The 21,691-nt window shown below is 41.3% G+C and overlaps 1 protein-coding gene across 1 annotated transcript in view; it reads left to right on the plus strand.

Annotated features, from left to right (window-relative positions):
• dnm1a (dynamin 1a) overlaps positions 1-21,691 on the plus strand; it is a 164,558-nt gene that overhangs the window by 70,676 nt on the left and 72,191 nt on the right. Inside the window, 9 exon segments of the mRNA XM_084686659.1 lie at positions 6,247-6,361; positions 6,364-6,388; positions 6,474-6,609; positions 6,784-6,851; positions 7,533-7,671; positions 15,934-16,020; positions 16,098-16,168; positions 16,256-16,307; positions 20,510-20,521. Of these exon segments, the coding sequence (XP_084542785.1) occupies positions 6,247-6,361; positions 6,364-6,388; positions 6,474-6,609; positions 6,784-6,851; positions 7,533-7,671; positions 15,934-16,020; positions 16,098-16,168; positions 16,256-16,307; positions 20,510-20,521 (705 nt within the window).

Consider the following 21,691-nt stretch of genomic DNA (forward strand, 5'->3'; position numbering starts at 1 on the left):
GGCCTCCATAGCACCTGCGCAACAATTAAGTCACATTAACCTGTTGCACTCATGCAACACACCAAGTTTGGTTGAAATATCTGTTTGCGTTCAAGAGTACTGAGTGTTCAAATGTTTTTTTTCTGGTATAACACCACACGCCTCCTCTGCTCCTCGTGGGAACGATGGAACCCAAGTTGTGACAATCGCACAAATGGCTGCTGAGTTACGCTCTCACGTGTCTTTTGCGGCTTCGCCGCCGCCTTTGATCGGCTCTACCGAACAAACGGTTTTGAAAATGGAAAGTCCATGCGACACCTTTGTGAAGCTTGGTCTGAAGATCATCTATGCCAAATTTAGTAAACATTGGACAAAATTTGGGGCGTGTATAAGGTTTTTACACTTTTCCATGAAATCCAAAATGGCGGCCACATCAATTCGGTTGTTATGAAATATTATCGATGGTCAAGCTTGATATCTCACAAGACATCAACAGACAAAGAAATTACTTTATTAAGTCATAGAGATTAGGTCAATTTTTACACCGGTCTGCCAAATGTTTTCGTTTTACATTGTGATATGAAACACGTTTGTGAAATGTAGCTAGCTAGCTACATATGATAGCTCTATAGCTACTACGCTGATATTATTAGAGCTAAGCTAGTAGATCTACTTTCGGAAACAGTGGCCTGCTATTTCACAGAGGAGTTAGCTCTAGCTGTTACCCCAGCACATCTGCTACTATCTGCAGTGTTACCAAGTGTTAGACTTAGCTACAGGTAACTTGCTACCTTGTTAGTCTTCCGTTCCAGACCTCTTCTGGGAGGTACTGTACAAATCGTCCAGCCAGCAGCTAGTGCCGTAGTGATAGTCAGTTAGCTAAAAAAAAATCTAGCTAGTCTAGTCAGCTTTGTTGTATTTGGTAGAATACAAAGTGATTATTTAAAGTCAAGTAGCTAAGTGAAATGTTCGGTTTACACATAACAACAGACCAGGATGGTTTACAAAGATGCCTTTTCCATTCATACGTCTGAGCTTACTTTTAAATAACAGAAAACATTAATATATGGAGTTTAGATGGTTTTATGAATCAATAAGTCCTACACCAGCTTGCGATCCACTTGGGTCGGGAGTCGGGACCCACCACTTGAGAAACACGGTCTTACACATAATTAGACTAACTGTAATAGTAGACGTCCCATAGCCTACAATTGACCCTTTAAATATAGCAAAGATGGGTATTGATTTTTTAATCCTTAATGTATTGTGTAAAATTAGCTACATTATGCTGATGTCTTTCTAACCCGGTGCAACAGGTGCCCTGAGAGGATTAAGGAGTTGAAGAAGCAGATGCTGTGTCTTCCTCTTGTTGGGCAACCAACAAGTTGTTTATCTGATTACAATTTAATAAGTTACCTAGCGCTGCATCTTCATGAGCTACATTTGGCCCTCTTCTCTTCCAACCAACCAGTATCACCTCTCCTCCATCTGAGTGATGCATGTAATTTTTACAAACTTATTATCAAGGGAACACAATGGTCAGAACTGCAGTCATACACTTAAATGCTTTTTTAAATATGTAAACACCAGAAGACTATGGGCAGCTGGGGCAGCCGCAAGCACACCCTCACAATTTCCCCAGAAATTGTATGCTCTCTAGTTTACATTTGAAAGGATTGTAAAACTAGTTCTTCAAGTCAATTGTAGCAAACCCTAGTCATCTTTATCAAATCAAACTTAATTTCCTAACAAAAGCTAATGAAATTGCTCAGTGGTTCGTAACTTTGGAAAACCACTAGCCACAGTGGCTGGTGAGCAAAAATGTTTATGCACTGCTAGCCAATCAGATCGCGTTTATGCACGCGTCTAAAAGCGCAAAGCTCAAAAATAAACAAATACCTGTGTCTTATTTCAATAGCTTATTGAATGCACAATAACAGGGTAGCTTTGTTTATACATGGCAATAGGCCCAGTATAATAAACATAATTTTATGCAATTTATATAGTAAGGGGTCCCTACTCCATCTCGCCATCAGTTTGGGGGACCTTGGCCGGAAAAACGTTGAAGACCCCTGCACTATACTAACCCTAAATGCACATAAAACCAATTTCAACCCTATAACCTATACTAACCTAAGTGGAGTACATTACAATAGTGCAAAATTGCAGATCAGTGACTTTCAATGACCATACAGGAGCCTGTTGGCGAGGTACAGTGAGGTACAGTAGTGCAATGTTACTGATGAATTACTGACTGAATGTTAGTGCAACCAGTAGCTGAAGTGACAGTGTATAAGTGACTAGTGTGCAGTAAAGTGTCCGTTCAGAAGCCTGATGGCCCTTGGGTAGAAACTGTTGTCCAGTCTACGTGTGCGTGACCGGATGCTGCGGTAACGCCTGCCAGAAGGCAACGGGGTAAAGAGACTGAAGGATGGGTGGGAACAGTCTCTTAGAATCCTGCCGGCTTTCCTTAGGCAACGTGTGTGGTAGGTGTCCTGTAGGGCTGGGAGCTTCTTGTCGATGATGAACTCAGCAGAACGGACCACACTTCGTAGGGCCTTGCGGTCCCTGTCTGTGCATCTCCCATACCACACTGTAATACAACCAGTCAGAATGCTCTCTATAGTGTATCTGTAAAAGTTAGTGAGGATGACTGAGTCCATACCAAACTTCTTCAGTCTCCTCAGGAAGAAGAGGCGCTGACGGGCCGATTCGACCACCTTGTCCGTGTGAACAGACCAGGGGCCTCATGTATAAACGTTGCGTACGCACAAAAAGCTTGCGTACGCTGGTTTTCACGCACACTTTGTGATGTATAAACATTTACTTGACGTGAGAATGTGCGGGCCTTCACGAAAACCTTTGAGCGGACGTGAGAATGTGCGGACCGTATGCAAAGTCTTGTCTGGCTCTGTAACATGGCGAATTCTAACTGAAAAGTGCCGAGACTCACCAAACATTGCAAATAAAGTTTCCACAAGTACATTTATGACGTTGACTATTCAAAAAACATTAAACTAAAAGTTTGATCATTAATGTGGATAATCACATCAAAATGCCAAACCCAAAACGGGAAATGCTATATAGCCTTCTGTTTATACCGCCACCACTTAATAACTTCTGTTAAACTTGAGGCTGTCAAACGAACGACAAAATCACTCAGGAAATGCATGTCACGCTAACCATATAGCTGCCATGCTGTTACGATGCGCCACCACTCGTTTCTTCATTTAAAGTTTTATATCGGACCATTTCTTCTTAATTTCTGTCATGGTCCGGTTCTCTGAACCCACAGCATTGATGGCCCTACAATAATAATAATTGTATTTGTAATGCATTTTACATTTAGCTAAATCTCAAAGTGCTGCAGGTTAAAAACCATAAAGGGCACAAATAGTGACAGTTTTCCACTCTGTTGACTTTCTTTTGTCACTAATACCTGATGTCAGGCCGCCAAACAGGACACATTTTCTCGCCTCCACCTCTGTTGTAAGAACCTCGATCTCACAGTCCCCGTATTTCTTCGAATAAACGCTGCAGCGTTTAACATTCATTTTTGGTCCGGTGTTTCTTTGAGGAAAGCGTTTATTCAAATTCAGATAAATAAATGACCTCAGGAGCGCATTTATAGTCCATCTGCATATTAATTTATGGGAGGAGGCAAGGCGGGGTCAATGGCTCGTTCACGTGCGGTCAATTTCACGTTGATTGTGATTTATAAAGGAAAGGTGCGAAGGATCTGGCGTACGACCAGTTTTATACATGTGAATATTTCTGTGCGTAGGTACTTTTCGAGTTTTAGCCGTACGCCATCTTCTGGTATGAAAGCTGCGCAATCCTTTATACATGAGGCACCAAGTGAGGTCGTTGCTGATGTTCACCCCGAGGAACTTGAAGCAGCTGACCATCTCCACTTAAGATCCATTGATGAGTAGGGGTGCATGCTCCTCCTCCTGCCACCTCCTATTGTCCACAATCATCTCCTTGGTCTTGCTGATGTTGAGAGAGAGGTTATTGTCCTGACACCATGATGTCAGGGTGTCAACCTCCTCTCTGTAGGGTTCCCTAGGTTTCCCTAACATACTAGGTGCTCCTAGCCTGACGTTGTCATACTCATAATTCTAGTCAGAATATGAGTCTGAAAACTCTCCGTTGGGCTGTGACTACGGGACTTGTTTCAACCGAACTCGTAAAACAAATGCCTCTACGCTCAATTGGATAGACCTACAATCAATCAGAGCAACGTAATATGTTGTTTGTTGAAAACTAATTCAACCCAAGGGCTCTTTCGTGACGTTGTTGATTACGTTACTCTTGATCATGTGTCCATCATCGTATAAAGCCCGCCCTGGCAATTTCATTGGTCTGCCCAGATCATGGTTTTATGTAGTTGTTCTAAATACGAGACCCTCCAGACCCAACTTCCTGACCAAATGTTTTGGGGGCGGGGAGAAGTTGGGCTGGCAGCCAGGCTAAGGTGCTCCTTTTTCTCTGTAGCAAAGTCCATCAGAGTTTTTAGCACATCCTCACCTCTTGTTGTATTTTTTATCGGCAAAACAGCGAGACTCTCCATGCACTGTATTACCAGTCAGATACCGCCCGATTATGATTACGGTGTGTGTCCACCGCAGTACTTCTGGTGGGGTTTTTGCCCTTTTTAAGGCCTCGTCGGCGGTACAGTACACAAGTGGTTACCCTGAGTGCCCGGTGGCATACTGTAACATTTAATCTTTAACCCTGAATAAAATACAGCCAGAACTAGTGTGTACAGTAGACAAGATCATGCTACATCTAGCCAGTGTATCGTATTTTTGCTTAATGTGGTTTAAAGTTGTATTTTGATCGATATTGCTAGGACATAAACCTAAATCTGCACACTTTGCCATGACATTATACGAACTACAACAGTGACATTAGAGAACTACAACTCTGCATCCATCTGTCTGACACAACCCCGAGCGTGGTGCACTGTGGGAAGGCAAGCGATGGCAAGCGATTCGCGTTGCTGCAATGGACACGCACCGTTAGCTGTGCTACATTGCTCACATCGGTAGACTCATCCAAGGAAAGAGAAAAGTAACCACCTGAACTGTTGTTGTTGATCTGGATCTCCTCTATCTGGCAAGCCATCATGAGTGCACGATCATGAACTGTTCTTGCTGACAAAGGCATGTCTTCAATTTTTTGGATAATTGTATCCTTGTTTGGGAGGTTGTTAAACAGTTCTTAAGCCACACTGAGCATGCAACCCTTAATGTACTCTCCATCTGTAAATGGTTTGCCGCTCTGCACATCTCCAGAGTACCAGCAAAGCTCACAGAATTCAGATTCCTGCCTTTGTTAGTCCATACAGCTGCTGCTGTCCGGTTTGTATTCTCCGCTGAAGCTCAGTGCAAGCTTTTCCCCCCATCAGGATATTTTGCAGCGAACACTGCATGGTGCATCTCAAAATGTCTCTTAATGTTTCACTTTTTTTTTTTTGAGTGATGTAATACTTTCATTGCAAATGAGACACTGAGGACCCCGACTTGGCCACAAATGCAAATTGGTCCGTCCATTCAGGCTGGAAGGAACTGTAATCGTTTTTCCTTTTAGCCATCTTGCTCTTGTTGATTTAAATTTAGCTAGCTAGTTGTTTAATTTGACCTTGACATGACCCAGGCCTAACTACGTCGTCCAATTCAGCTCTCTGAAAGATAGGCTAGCTACAGGCCAAATGCCGCTGTCAATCATATTAAGCTGCGAGTCTCTTACCTAAATATTTAGAACATTTTATTTAATTTTACACTTTCATATACATTATACATGATTCAAGTATGCTAATAGTTTGAAAATAATTTTATCATCATGTTCGAGGGTGTATTTTCAGTCAACATTTGAAAATTGGGAAAGCCATATAAAATCCAGAAAAGAGCCACATATGGCTCGCGAGCCATACGTTCCCGCCCCCTGATGTAATGCCTCTTGCATCACCGGCCAAATTGGCTAGTAAATTAATTTTAGCCCTCATTTGGCGGATGTTAATTTAGAACCCTGGTCTCGAGCAAAAAACGTTTGGGAACCTCTGCAATAGGTTGTGCTCTTGCCATAGGCAAGCACACCTAATTATTTAAAATATACAGAAATATTAGTTGTACAATTTAAGTAATAAAATGGAACCATCTGCAACAGCACACCTCACAATTTCCCCAGAAATGTTTCCCTCTCTAGTTTCTTCTGGAATATTTGGTCAAGTGTTCTAATCCACTTTAACCTTTCACCCCACAGCAATTGACAAATCACATCCGGGATACCCTGCCAGGGCTGCGGACCAAATTGCAGGGTCAACTGTTGTCAATAGAAAAGGAAGTAGAGGAGTACAAGAACTTCAGACCTGACGACCCTCTCGAAAGACAAAGGCACTACTGCAGTAAGTAGAAAGAGAGACACACACACATGTATTTGCACACATACCCACAGATAACCTAACTATTCCCTGCTCCCTTTTTTTTCAGGATGGTGCAGCAGTTCTCGGTGGACTTTGAGAAGCGTATTGAAGGTTCAGGTGATCAAATAGACACATATGAGCTGTCTGGAGGTGCTAGGATCAACCGCATCTTTCATGAGCGTTTTCCCTTTGAGCTGGTTAAGGTGTGTTTTAGTTTGCTGTGTAATCTGGAAAGCTAAGGATTATTTACTCAAAATGTACAAGAGATAGCTGTGATAACAAAAAATGTGGTAGAATTGCCAAGCTTCAAAGTTTCATATCAGAGTTTTTGTTTTTCATAGATAAGATTATTGTGTGTCCTGTGTGTCTTCTTTCAGATGGAGTTTGATGAGAAGGAACTTCGCAAGGAAATCAGTTACGCAATCAAAAATATCCACGGCATCAGGCACGTTTGTCCCCCCATCTCCTTCCCTCTGTCTGTCTGGATGATTCTATTTGTCAGACTGAATCTAATCAGCCTCACCTACCTAATCACAGAGACCTCCAGACTCTCTGCTCTCACACACCACTTAGGACACTGTTGCATAATTATGACATCAGAAAAAACGGGAGATGAATGTTTTTGATTTAACAAAAAAGATTATACCGTTCTCTGTCTATTTCACTCAATTAATGAACACATGAATGTAAAAATACATTAGAGAATGGTAATCTGGAAGCAGAGAAACAGCAGATGTATTGGTACCTTTACATGTGTGGTGAATGGCCGTATATGTTTAAACTAATCCAATGCAAGGAAGAAGACTGAACTTCATTAACCGTGTCGTAATATTTTCCCGGGCCATATCTGACTACCACAATGGCCTTCTGTTGTTATTGTGTGAATGCCCATCTGAAAAGGTTAAAATTCTCGAATGGAAAAAAAGTCAAAATGAAAAACGATCAGGAGACATATCTATGCACCGGTTTTCATTCTATAGTTTCAATAGTTTTTGATTAATTTTAACCATTCCTTGTCTTTTGTAAGCTAAATCAACACTTTTCTCTCTACCCAAACTTTTTCCTTTACTCCTCTCCTTCTCATTCCCCCTTTCTCTTTCTTTGTCTTTTTCTCTCTGTTGAGTAGAACGGGCCTCTTCACTCCGGACATGGCCTTTGAGACCATTGTGAAAAGACAGATTGGGAAGATCAAAGAGCCGTGCACAAAATGTGTGGATTTGGTCATTTCTGAGCTAGTCACTACTGTTAGGCAGTGTACCAAGAAGGTAAAATGGCTGAAAGAAACAGTACTATTAATACAACCCCTCCCCTTGGCCACCAGTATAAAATCCTCTTGCTGCCACGTGACCGTCTTGCCCTCTTCACCCTTTGCTGTCTGTTAGCAGTAGGGGGAGTAGGAATGTGTAGGTGGTGAATTGAAAGGCCAGACACGCTTGGTGTTTGTCCCTGGCTTAGGAACCACAATTCACTTTTGGTTAGATTCTCAGGGAGATAATTGACTCGTTAATATCTGACTCCAATTTGTAGACAATGTGCACAAGTGCGTTACCTTGAGTGCTAAACAGTTAATGACATGAAACTCTGACGTAGGTAAAAATCGTCTGCTTGATCAGAACACCGACCCTAAAGTTTGCGTGTTCACTAATCAGTCGTTTATCTGTACTATAATATGGATTTAACCATAGTAGACCTAGTAGGATATGTAATCGATCACTCAGAGGCTTCTTCAGAGTGTGGAGATCCACTGTAAGTGACTCAGAGGCCTTAAGTTAAAACCTACTCCAAAGTCCATGTTTATAATCAGTTAGCTGCATCAACCAGACTAGATCTAAGTTTTCACCGCCGTAGCTTGATAGATACGTTTCAAGGAGAACAAGTAACTTCAAAATGCACACATTAATAGTTTATTATCTAAATAGTAAGATAATCAATACAATGATAATGAAATATCATCAAATACAAAACATACCTTCAGAGCAATGGTTAACAAAGGTATTCACAATGAGGACTAGGCGCCTAACGCACCGGAGCTGTATCGTAAACAGAACTCAAAGTGATAACATAGTGGTAAAACGTCTTCCTATATACACCCAAACCTGACTAAAATGGGGATTGACCATATGACAGAAAAGTTGTCTGACGCATACAAATTCAAATTGGATCATTAATCAAGGCTGCTGTAGACCAAGTGGTGCCCTTGCAAGACAAGGTAATATGTTAAACACATGTTGGTCTGCTGCAGGCACAAACTCTGTAAACCCTGTACGTGTACATGTTACAGTATTAAAAGTATTACTAGAATGTAATACATAATATAAGAAACAAAAGCATATCAAACATGACATTAAAAGCTGTTTAGAACCTTATTTACAAGAACAAAACTTGTAATGATAATTTCAGAGTCTTCCTCTGTCCACCTTCCTCTTCAACTGTTGAGACCACCTCTCCAGAGGTGTGTCATTAAGGTGTGATTGTCATTTTAGCATTCATGCAAATCAACAACTGTCCCAGACGGGGGTCTGGGTGACCAGTGACAAAGGGACTGCCAAAACAGCCCTACAAATGCCTGCTGTAGCCATGTCTGCTGCTTTGATGGGCTTTGACATGGCCATTGATTAAAAAGGGTTTTTTAATGTAAGAAATTTAACATAATGTGGCTGCTTTAGAAATTAAGTTACTGCATAATAACATTCTCGTCTCTAATACTTTTACTGACAACAATATTTTAGTTTACAAAGAATCAAGCATCAATTTTTAGGGGCACTTTTAGCTTTGGAGGCCCTCTAGGATAGTGTTTTTTAATTTTTTTTATTTGGCGACCCACATTTTCAAAGTGACAAACCATCGCGACCCAAATGATATGAAAAGGGGTGTTTGCAAATATACAATTTCCCTATCGTTATTATTTATTTGTTCATGTTTTAACAGAATAATTAGTTCACATTTTCATCTGTAATAATATACGCCACCACAGCTGCCCTGCTAATGCATGCACAGTCTGTGTTTGATGTGATGCTAGTTTGGAAAGAAAGTTTGGGCCTTTAAAGCATAAAATAGTTTTTTGAGCTTTATGTAAATTAAACAGCTGTTTTTTCATTGGTAAAACCTTGTCTAGTGAAGGTGATGTCTTTTTGTCTCAGTTTTTCAGCCTCACCCTTACGTTTCTTAGCCTGGTTTTCCATCTTTATTCTTCTCCCGGTGTTTTGACGTTAGCCTCAGTCAGACCCCGGGTTCCTCCTCGCCAAATGATGAATGATGTTTCATTCATCATTTGCCTGAGAAAGCGTCAGGCTATTTAAAGGTCCGGGGGGACAAGTTACTTTTGTGCATGGACAAGTGAAATGTAAATGTACTTGACAAATGACAAGTGCCTCAAAAAGTTAATGTCAAGCCCTGCAATCCAGTGTCCAGAGATATATTTACATTGACATTTATTAATTTAGCAGACGCTTTTATCTCAAGCGACTTCCAAGAGAGAGCTTTACAAAGTGCATAGGTCACTGATAATAACAACACGATAGCCCCAAAACATTGCGGGTAGCCAAAACATGAAGCACATATTGTGAACAACCAAAAATAAGTGCCAAAGGGAAGAACCATAAGAGCATGTAGTGAAACAAGTTACAATTAAACTACATGAATTGCTATGAAGTGCAAGTGTACCTGTAAAAAAGCAAGCAACAGTAAAAAATAAGATAAAATAAAATATTTTGCAGCAAGTACAACGGTTTAACTCAGTTACCACTAACCAACAAGCGCAACAAGTCTCTAAGCAAGTCAATTTGATCCTTTAGGAAACTACCATTGGATTCAGCAAACCTTTCCTAAGTACCGTTGTACTCCCGGAACAAGTGCGTCTTGAGCCTTTTCTTGAAGGTGGAGACCATCAGTGTTTCTGATGGAGGTGGGAGTTGATTCCACCACTGGGGGGCCAGGCAGGAGAAGAGCTTGTGTTGGGACCGGGCGGTCTTGAGCGGTGGGACCACCAGGCGGTTGTCTGAAGAAGACCGTAGGTGGCGGGTGGGGGTGTAAGGCTGCAGGAGAGACTTGATGTAGTCGGGTGCAGTCCCGTTCACCGCTCGGAAGGTCAGTACCAGGGCCTTGAATCTGATGCGGGCCATGATGGGTAACCAGTGGAGGGAGATGAGGAGCGGGGTAATGTGGGAGCGTCTGGGTATATTGTAGACCAGGCGGGCCGCTGCGTTCTGAATCCTCTGAAGAAGGCGGGTTGCGCATGCTGGGAGACCGGCGAGCAGCGAGTTGCAGTAGTCCAACTTGGAGAGGAAAAGTGCTTGGACAAGCAGCTGGGTGGAGTGCTCAGACAGGTATCCTGATCTTCCGGATGTTGTAGAGTGTGAATCTACACGACCGGGAGACCGCAGCAATGTGGGCTGTGAGGAAGAGCTTGTCATCCATGGTAACCCCAAGGTTCCTGGCAGAGGATGAAAGGGAGGTCTCAGATCCCAGGGTGATTGAGAGATCGTAGGAGATGGAGGGTTTGGCCGGGATAATGAGAAGTTCTGTTTTGGTGAGGTTCAGCTGGACGTGGTGCTCAGTCATCCAGGCGGAGATGTCTGAGAGGCAGGCCTCAATTGGTTTTGTCTATATGTTACTGTAGGTTTATCGACTCATTTCAGTTTCATTATGTTAATTGAAATTTTGTAATTTTAGGCTTCAAACATCTGGCCAAGGACAGCAGATGAAAATTAGCCTCTCTGGCTAACTCTTGCTCACTTACACAGCTTTGCTGTTGATTGGTGTGCATTGTCCCTGCAAAATAAATGAGTATATATATATATTTTTTAAATCAATACGAAATGGTGCAAAAACTCTAAGCTAGTTTCTAATTAGACTACTGCTCATCGCTGGTGGAGCTATGACTGTAGGGTGACCAGAAGAATTACCCTGAAAAGGAGGACATTTGGGTCCAGAAAGGAGGACAAAGGGTCAAAAGGAGGACAATCCCAAAAGGTTTTTGACTGGGGGGATGGGGGCTATTAGTATGAAATTAAGACAATAACATTAGTCATTTCAGTAAGTCAACAGTCTAAACTGCAGTCTACACTCCTGCAACAGTGGTGATGTTGCACAGCATGAAATAATTAGGTCAGCTCAGCAGCGGTTGTTTTATCATCCGCTGTTGTGTTAAGTGCAAAAAATGATGTTAAGGAAGAGTGCCCGGCAGAACCAGCATTATCCTTGTGCCGTTCTCTAAAGCCCTTTTCTCCTACTACTCACGTCTATGTCAATGCAACAGAGCTTACAGAAGGCATGATATTGATCTGTGCTGCCCTTCGTGGCAAAGTGGAGTTCTGAAGTCCACGTAGGTTTGAAGGAGGTCTTTCTTTTTGGCACTGAAGCCCACGCGAGTGGTAAATTGTGATGATGGGCAGGAAGGATTAAAAAGGAAGACAAAAGGGCGAAAAGTAAGACACACAACAGCGGTCCGGACAAAGGGCTGGAAAAACCGGACTTTCCGGACAAAATTCGGACATCTGGTCACCCTCTATGACTGTCATGTTCACACTTGTAGTGTCTCGGAATTAAATTAAAGCCTACATTTAGTCCTAGTTTGCTAACAGAGCAATTGCATCAAAGTTTGTTTTCATCTAACCAAAAACTGCAAAGAGGGAACACATTCTTAGATGCAGACAAATGTATTTACCAATGGAATTTACAACTGTTTTGTGTATGCTACATTTCCCCCAGTACAGCAACTTGGTTCTGGAGTAACGCTGTTTTGTTTGAAACATTCATGTAAAATCACCAGAATGAAAATGGACAATCTATGTGTGTAAGGCTAATTAGTGGATGCTAGTTTGAGATCAGTAGGTCACATAACCAAGGAGCTATAGACCAATTATCACCCTACGTCACACAACTGTCAAGCAGGCTCAACTGCGCATGTCGGTTGCAAAAGACAAACTTCTCCCCGGTCTATTACTCTTGGAGTGTCGTTCAGGTCATCATATATCTCTGGCCACTGGATTGCAGGGCTTGATATTAACTTTTTGAGGCTCTTGGCCTTTGGACAAATACATTTACGTTCACTTGTGATGCACAAAAGTCACTTGACCCCGATACCCTTAAATAGCCTGTCCAAGTGATCGGGCAAAACTAGCCTGGCTAACGGAGGTCGCTTTCTCAGGCAAATGACGAATGAAACAAGCTCGGTGAAAGAAATTCGAGTTCTGGCTATCTTCATCAGACTTGTATCTACATTAGGCAGTCCTCCCTGACTTCGACCGACTTCAAAGTCAAGCTCCCAGACCTAGTATAGAAGCAAAATCCAAATTGAGCGGAAGTACGTAGGAGGGCAGAGCCAGGCTACTGGTCTACATGTGTGTGGAATGAATCATGGATAGCGTAGTGCGAAGTCGAGTTAGTTGGTTTAGGTTAGGCTACATTTTATGGGCACTGAGCAACGACACGGTGCAAGCATTTGTTTTAGACAGCGTCTCTCCTTACGAGAAGGAAACCATTCCGTAACGTTTTAGCTAGACAGATCATATGAACGTGTTCACCGTTCAATTAGTTATTTGTCATTAAGTTTCGTTCAGTTCATCGTTCTCATAAAAATGAAAGTGTTCATGCACAACACTACATTTCCCCCAGTGCAAATGCTAAGGAGGCACTCTGTCTAACATGTCTAGGGCTATCAGCGAATAGCACTACTTCGCCCCCACCTCAGCTACTAAAACGACATCTCTGTTATGCTATTCCATGCATACAGACTGCTAGTCAGATGCTCCAAACTGGTTTTGAGGCAGCTAGCAGTTGTAGCCTACTACCCAATGAGGATTTTTCTTCATTATGAGTATGAATAGTGACACATTTCAAAAAGTATAGAATCTGTATTGGATACTTGATTCAGCTGAGTAGCCTACTTGGCTCAACACTAATAATTCACATGAATGAGTTTTCACTGTAGATTGAACCAATTTACATTCTAATATCTGTATGTGATTTAACAGAAATACTACAGTGAGGGAAACAAATATTTGATCCCCTGCTGATTTTGTACATTTGCCCACTGACAGATCAGTCTATAATTTTAATGTTAGGTTTATTTGAACAGTGAGAGACAGAATAACAAAACAAACATCCAGAAAAACAAAACATGTCAAAATAGTTATGAATTGATTTGCATTTTAATGAGTGAAATAAGTATTTGACCCCTTGGCAAAACATGACCTAGTACTTGGTGGTAAAACCTTTGTTGACAATCAGAGGTAAAACGTTTCTTGTAGTTGGCCACCAGGTTTGCAAAGATGTCAGGAGGGATTCTGTCCCACTCCTCTGCAGATCTTCTCCAAGTCATTAAGGTTGGGTTTGACGTTTGGCAACTCGAACCTTCAGCTCTCTTCACAGATATTCTATGGGATTATGGTCTGGAAACTGGCTAGGCCACTCCAGGACCTTGATGTGCTTCTTCTTGAGCCACTCCTTTGTTGCCTTGGCTGTGTGTTTTGGGTCATTGGGCCTCATTCACCAAATGTTCTTAAGAACTAATTTGTTCTTAAACCCCACTTACGCAGTTTTCAGATTCTGGCATTCACCAATGTTTTCTTATTTGGGATTTGTTGTTAGGTAAAATCTGAATTTACGCACACCCAAGAGCACTCTTACACACAAGCGGTGAGCTTGTGATTGTCAAGCGGTGATAATATAAACAGTTTTTTCCCGTTCTAATTTAAAATTGAATATATCTCTCCTTTATAATTTTGCAACTAATAATTTATTATTTTACAGATAATTATGTGTTTGTTTGTTTAAATAAATACACACTACACTTACACTTCTGCTCATTTGTAAAGCACTTTGAATTGCCATTGTGTATGCATTGTGCTAGGCCTATGTAAATGAACTAGCTTTGCTTTGCCTTCAATTCACATCAATTATGTTAACAGGAAACCTTGCCATCCAAAAATAAGTGACTTATCACAGTATTTATAGGCCCAAGGTACGCCTATTCCGCACACTCGGACTACAGAACACAATGGCGTATTTGTTGCTGCTGCAAAATTTTGCAGATCGTGCCCTGAGGAGGGAACGCATCTTCTGTGACCATACCGATTTATTTGCAGTGACGAGTACCTGTTGGGAGCCATAGGCTACCAAGAGCAGTTATCATGGATATTTGTCAGATTGTCATAGATGACAGATTTGACAACTGTCTTCTATATTTTGAAACATTTTTTTGCCTCAGATTTCAGATCAAACCATTTCTTTTTCACTTCATCAGTTCTGCGCCCTTCTCCAGATACAGAATTCACGGCATGAGTAATTGCATTCCATGCATCAGTTTTATTTACTGTTTTGTATCCACCGCTGACGCTACTAAATATGTGTCGTTTGTCGCTAACTTCTTGTAGCAGTACCTCCACTTAAGAATAACTAAAGTTTTTCTTTCTTTTGGAGTTGAGGCCTCCACTGTCTTTACCACGTCTTTTCTACATTTCTCTGAGTGTGCACATGGCTCTGCTATCTCATGCCCTTTTATGGGAATTAACGAGGTGTTTACCTATGCTAAATAGGAGCAACGGGGCACAAGCTTTCAATTTACACCATTTTGGGATTCATTATTCTAAGAACAATTCTGCTGTTTAGGAACACGTCATGAATCACAGACTTTGCTTAGGAACTTTCTTAAGAACAAATGTAACTTAGGAAGAAATTGGTGAATGAGGCCCATTGTCATGCTAGAATACTCATCCATTACCTATTTTCAATGCCCTGGCTGAGGGAAAGAGGTTCTCTCACCCAAGATTTGACGGTACATGGCCCCGTCCATCGTCCCTTTGTCCTGTCCCCTTAGCAGAAAAACTCCCAAATCATAATGTTTCCACCTCTGTGTTTGACGTTGGGGATGGTGTTCTTGGGGTAATAGGCAGCATTCATCCTCCTCCAAACACGGCAAGTTGAGTTGATGCCAAATAATTCAATTTTGACCCAAATGTTTAGCACAAACTCAGGAAACAGTGAAGTATAGTCCAGAAAGGTTTAATGCCTGGGTTACTGCAGAGTGGAGTTGGCAGTGACAAACAGAGGGGACAGTTGGCTGTGCAGGCGTTAGGCAAGACTGGCTGGTGATCCTGGAAGCACAGGTAAACCAAAGTTAGCGAATGATACAATAACAAAATACGTCTAACTGATTGTATTCAGTATTCAACCGAGAGCATTGACTACTATTATCCGGCGAGGATAGATGAAAAGGGTTGATATGCTGTAGTGCAGGGCTGATGAGTTGATGGGAGACAGGTGTGGAGACTGAGGCAGTGTATATGGATAATTGGGACTGTAGGCCATGGCTCCACCCACCCCAGGGAGACACAGAAATAAACAAAAACTGCCGCTAGGAAGCAGAGGTTGAGGGCATGATAATAGTGTGTTCATGCTTTGTAACCTGTGCCTGTGTCATTTGTGTGTATTGTAAGTGTGTGTCAGTGTTTGGCCGTTGTGGGTGTCTTTGTGTTTATGTACTCCACCCACACAGTCCAGTGTTGTACTGTGCCCTGCGCCCACAGCTGGCTCAGTACCCGATGCTGAGAGAGGAGATGGAGAGGATTGTTACCCAACACATCAGGGACCGAGAAAGCCGCACTAAGGACCAGGTTAGACAGATATATACAAATGCAAGCATATAGTGTTCCACCACATATACCAATATTACGCTTTTCCAAACCCCAAGGTAATACTACTGATTGACATCGAGCTAGCCTACATGAACACCAACCACGAGGACTTCATTGGTTTTGCTAAGTAAGCAACAACAACCATACCTCACAATTTACAATTTAGTTAAATGTATTGATTCGTATACCAACTTTTGATGTCTCCTTTATTCAGTGCTCAGCAGAGGAGCAGTCAGATGAGCAAAAAGAAACCACCTGGAAATCAGGTACGTAAGCAGTATACAACAAGCAATTCAACTCAACAACAAATCACATTAACAAACCATATGAGTCATTACAGACTGGGTTTAGTGCCTAATGAGTCAAAAAGACAACCTAATTTTCCCCATCCTTCTTTTAGGTTGTTTTCACTCTGTATTTGTATGCTTTGCTATGTAACCACCTCTGTCCTCTGTGTGTGGCTCTACATGCGTAGACAGATTGCTAAACATTTAATAGACTTAAAGAATTAGTAGTCATGAGCAGGGTCTGACTGGCCGTTGGGAGGGTCGAGAGATTTTTCGAATGGCCGGTCAAATGGCCGAGGCATAATGCAAAAAAAAAGTGAAATATATCAAAATAATACACGGTCGTGGGCCGGTCTGCGTTTCAAAGCCCTGGGCTGTTTTTCAGTCCGAGTTCAGACCTGGACATGAGAGTATGTTTTTGAGCTTTACTTGTTTAGCCTCTCAGAACGTACATAGCACAATCCTCGGGCAGTGTGAACTGAAAAAACAAAGTTGCACATGTTCACAACACAATACTCACACAAAATACTCTCCATATTGACCTTATTCCAGAATTCACGATGGGCGCGGCCATCCGCGTATTCTCATTTCCGGTTTAGATGCTTTCCACTTTATAACGGTGCTAAAAGAGAGTGTCTTAAACAGGCTCTGGTACTAATTTACGGCTAATAGAGATGCCCAGCGTCAACTGCAGTTTGTGGCTGCCATAACAGGTGGAGAAACCGGAATCAGACCCTGTATTATCATTGTTTTGACCATGGAAAGAAGAGGTCTGAGTATTGTGGGCCGACATACTTTGCATCGATCTCCAACCAAAGTTGAGGATCTGTGTCCCTCGCTGAAGGCGCTGAAAAAAAACACTGAAGTTTCCTTTTGTCTGCTCGAATCAATGAAGGGTGTAATAAAAGAAACTAGCTATATTTTAGTATGTCTTAGTGTTCTCAATTCATGATAGAAGTAGATACAAGATTATAACCAAATGTATGGGCATGGCTGTGAGCAAAACAACTGCTGCAGTGCATCTAAATTTAATGTAAAGCTTTTGAAACAACGCAGCACTCAAATTATTTCATAGATGCGTCTTTCTAATTGCCATTAGAAGGAAAGGAAGATACTTATCGTGTAGGCTAAGTTTTAAGACGTTGCATATAGCCTGTACCAAAGCCTCTCGATGAAAAAGTTGTTACTATTTATTATTACAGCACAATTTGTCACTCAAACATTTGCAGTTTATGGCTAATAGCAGAGACCTGATGTGAAAACTAGAGCCTCAAGTATATAAACAAGAAGCTAGCTAACGTTCTACTGCTAACAGTGCTAGCTGGTCGGTTTTGCGGGGAAACCTCAAATACATGTACTGACTGTAAAATGTATGACATGACTGAATTCTTGAGGACCTAACCTTTCAAAGAAAGTGTAGCAAATGCACATGCCCTGCAGTGAAATCGTTAGAACATCTTATGTTTGTGGCTAATGTGATGCCTGCTTATCGCAGCACAGCAGAGTGGAGGGCAGCGATCTGCCCGGCAAACAACTTATATCAACACTTAAAAGTTGTTTTCAAGCCATCCAGTGAAAGGGTGTATTGTTGACTTGTTGTAGGACACGAACATGGCACATCTTGCACAAATCCACCAAATTATTTAATATTTTACATCAATAACATCAATTCAGGAGATCAAGTTATGGCAGACAGGGTTTTTTTGATTGTTGAAGAACTGGCTAAATGTGGTGCCACACTGGTCATGCCTTTATTCCTCAAGGGGGAAGCAGCTAAAATGTAGCTAGGCCAAACACTATTATAAAATGGCCATGAAAGCAAAATAAAAATTAGGGCTGTGAAAAATAACGCGTTATGATTAAATTACAGGATTAATTCGTTATTTTTGTTTAACGCATTTAACGTAATATAACCACAATTCCACCCAATCTGCAACTTCTGGATGAGAAGTTTGTGTTCCAAAAAAACTAAGATGGAAGATCCAATAAAACCAAAGTGATATGCACACTCTGCGGCAGGGCTCCAGACTGCAACCAAATGGTCGCAATTTGCAACCAGTTTTTGAGACAGTGCGAGCATTTTTTACAAGCACTCGCGCATGTGCGACCTACACATTTTGAATTCATTGGGTGTGCACAATGTCAGCACACGTTAGCAACAACGCAGACACTACGTTTTAGTAAGTGCTTGAGCACTCCTAAAAAGGATCTAAAATTGCCACTGAATTGTACCCTCTCCAGTTACATTAATAAATGCATTGCAGGTCAATATTATTAATATTAAAAAATATATATTTTTTTTTAAATATTAAAATTACTTAATTTTCTGCTTGCGCTCCTAAAATTTTCAGTCAGGGGCTACTGTGCTCCTAGTAAAAAATAGTTAGACTGGAGCCCTGCTCTACGGGAAGACATTATCGCTCTGGATAAGAGTGTCTGCTAAATGACTGAATGCTAAATGACTGAATGTTATCGTTTCATCGAAGCAATACCAGCCTAAAGTAACCTATACCACCTCAACGTGAAACATTCGTTGGTCGGCGAGGGGAGTTCAAGTAGACTGCGCCAAACCACTCACTGAACAGCGTAGGGCCCTCACTAAGTCTGCCTGTGACAAGGTGACTAGCATAGTTGCCAAATGTATTGCAAAAAGCTGTAGACCGATTGATTGTTGAGGACGAGGGGTTCACCAAAGTTTTGCGAGTGGCAACGGGTGACTCGAACATCAAGGTACCGCAAAATCAAAGACGCACACTAATGACAAAAATTCTGAAAATCGGTAATTAATGTAATTAATCATGATTAATCCACAGAAACCTGTGATTAATTTGATTATAATTTGTAATCATTTCACTGCCCTATTTTTATTTAAAAAAAAACATTTGCACCAGCAATCCAATCCACTTTTACATGTTGATAAGCATCAAAATTAGAAAAAATAATGGGACAAAAAGAAATCAATGGACATTTAGAATAGATAAAAATGTGCGATTAATCGCGAGTTAAATATGACAATGCGATTAATTGCGATTAAATATTTTAATCATTTAACAGCACTAGTTTTAAACTGTCTTTAAAAAATGTCTAGCTTGTTTGCTTCCCTAATATTTATGGGTCATTTGTTCCATAGGTTTGGGGCGTAATTGACAAAGGCCGCATCACCAATCCTCTTATGACTGCTTCTGGTAACCTCTAATAGGCCTGCATTTGATGATCGCAGTGTTCTAGCCGGAGTGTAGTTTATAAGACAGTTAGCAATATAGCTAGGTCCTTGTCCGTTTAGAGCTTTGTATGTAAGGAAAAGGACCTTAAAGTCAATTTTGAAGGTAACAGGGAGCCAATGTAAAGTAACTAGGACAGGACTAATGTGTTCTCTTTTTTGGTTAATAATCTAGCTGCAGCATTTTGAAAGAGCTGTAGTCTTTCAGTAGTTTTCTTTGGAATACCAGCAAAATGTTTGTTACGTGGTCCAACTGGCTTGATATAAAAGAATGAATTAACTTCTCTGAATCATTTTGGTTTATGTATGGTTGTACCTTTGCTACATTCCTCAAGTGAAAGAAAGCTGTTTTGGTCACTTTATTAATGTGAGAGTTGAAATTCAAATCCGAGTCCAGGATTACACCGAGACTTGTCACCTCTGGTTTAAGTCAGGTAGGTAGACAGACAGGTATCCCGTCCAATCATTTGTCTCGGAACGGGATAAATGATATGACAAAAAAACAGATATCAGATTGATTTCATATTACCGTCAAACCTTTAGATGTATTGGTTGCTATCAAGATGTGAAGTTTATTATGACAAAAAAATGCTTCCCAACAACATTGCCTACACAGTTTGTGCTTCTAACTCATTGTCATGTCCTGACAAACTTAGACAGCACAGAATAAAAATGTGTCCAAATACTTTTAGGTAACCGTGTAAAAGCAATGTACTTTTATAGCCAGATGCCTGTACAGATGCTATAAGCATGCAGAAGGACTGGTAGGACAATTTAATAGAAATTGAGTTTTTTGGGAGGTTGACTTTGTGTAGTTTTGTTGTGCTGCATAACAACTTTTTTCTTCCAATTCACAAGGGTGTTGTTTTACCAGATATATCGCTCATTACAAGTTATTTTGTTTTCCTCTTCTTTTCCTTCCTCCTGCTTACCCTCTCTTGCTACATAATTTCTGTTGCAGGATGAGATTATGGTGAGTAAAAGTATGTGTGTGTGCTTGCAAGTGTGTATTACTGTATGTGTTTTTATAGCACACTCAAAGATGTGTGTAAGAGTGTATGTGTTCCTAGCTGTGTGTGGGTGAGTTTGTCTGTGACTTCTCAGTAAGTGTGTTTGCTCCAGTATGTGTGTGTACATGAATCTGGGTGTGCACAATTGTGCATGAAGAACTTCCTACTGTAGATAGGCTGGTGGGCACTGCTGTCTCAGCATTAGATTTTCTCCTCTCTTCTTTTTCCCTCTTAGCAGCCTTCTTTCCCAGACACTGCTCCCATCTACACACAGGGGAAAAGTAACAGCATGCAAGACGCATGAAATATAATTCTCCAAAATGCGTCTTTGAGTACACAAAACAGACAGAAGTTAAGACAAAATTGATTGTTATATAACATACATATGTTAATTATAACAAGAAGATCTAGTACAGAAGTACATAATTTGATATCTTACACCTGGTTTCTTGGTAAATAGACACATGCTCTAGATCACGTGTCAAACTCAAGGCCCGCTTGAATGGTGTATTGCAGCCATCCCCAATTAGCGGCCCGCGGGCCAGATCCGGCCCGCAAGAGCCAAATGTCTGGCCCACGCTGACAGCTTTAACTCTATTCATGCTGCCAGTTTTAATGCAACTACCCCGAAAAATGTGACCATCGCAAACAAAAAATTGCAAGCATGTTAACATCATACAAGCACTCGGTTTTAACTGTGTAAAACAACATTGCCACAAAAAAGCGCAACAGCCGCCTCGTTACACGTTTCTTGGAAGCTTGCAAGAGCTAAGAAGCCATTTGCCGTGTGCAATCGTCATGGCTGCCTTCGTTTTAAACTAAGAGGGGAAAAAAAGAAAAAGTTGTTGAGCTGTTCTTCTGCAAGTTCCGCGGTTGGCTAACAGATGGAATCGCGATTCAAACACTACTGTCTGCTAATTGAAAATATGCCCCCCAAAAATGTTCACTGCACCCCCAGTCAAAGCAGGCTACATCTGGCCCTGGATGGAAGGAAGTTTCAATAAAGATAGGAAAGCAAATGTTTGTGCTTCAAAGAGAAAAAACGCAATGTATTTTGTGTTATAAGGCGAATTCGGTCGTTAAAGAGTACAATCTCCGTCGACACCAAACACAGAGATAAATATGCCAAATTC

The sequence above is a fragment of the Hypomesus nipponensis genome, chromosome 22, assembly GCF_054491055.1.
Source record: "Hypomesus nipponensis isolate SF chromosome 22, ASM5449105v1, whole genome shotgun sequence".
Taxonomy (NCBI): Eukaryota; Metazoa; Chordata; class Actinopteri; order Osmeriformes; family Osmeridae; genus Hypomesus; species Hypomesus nipponensis.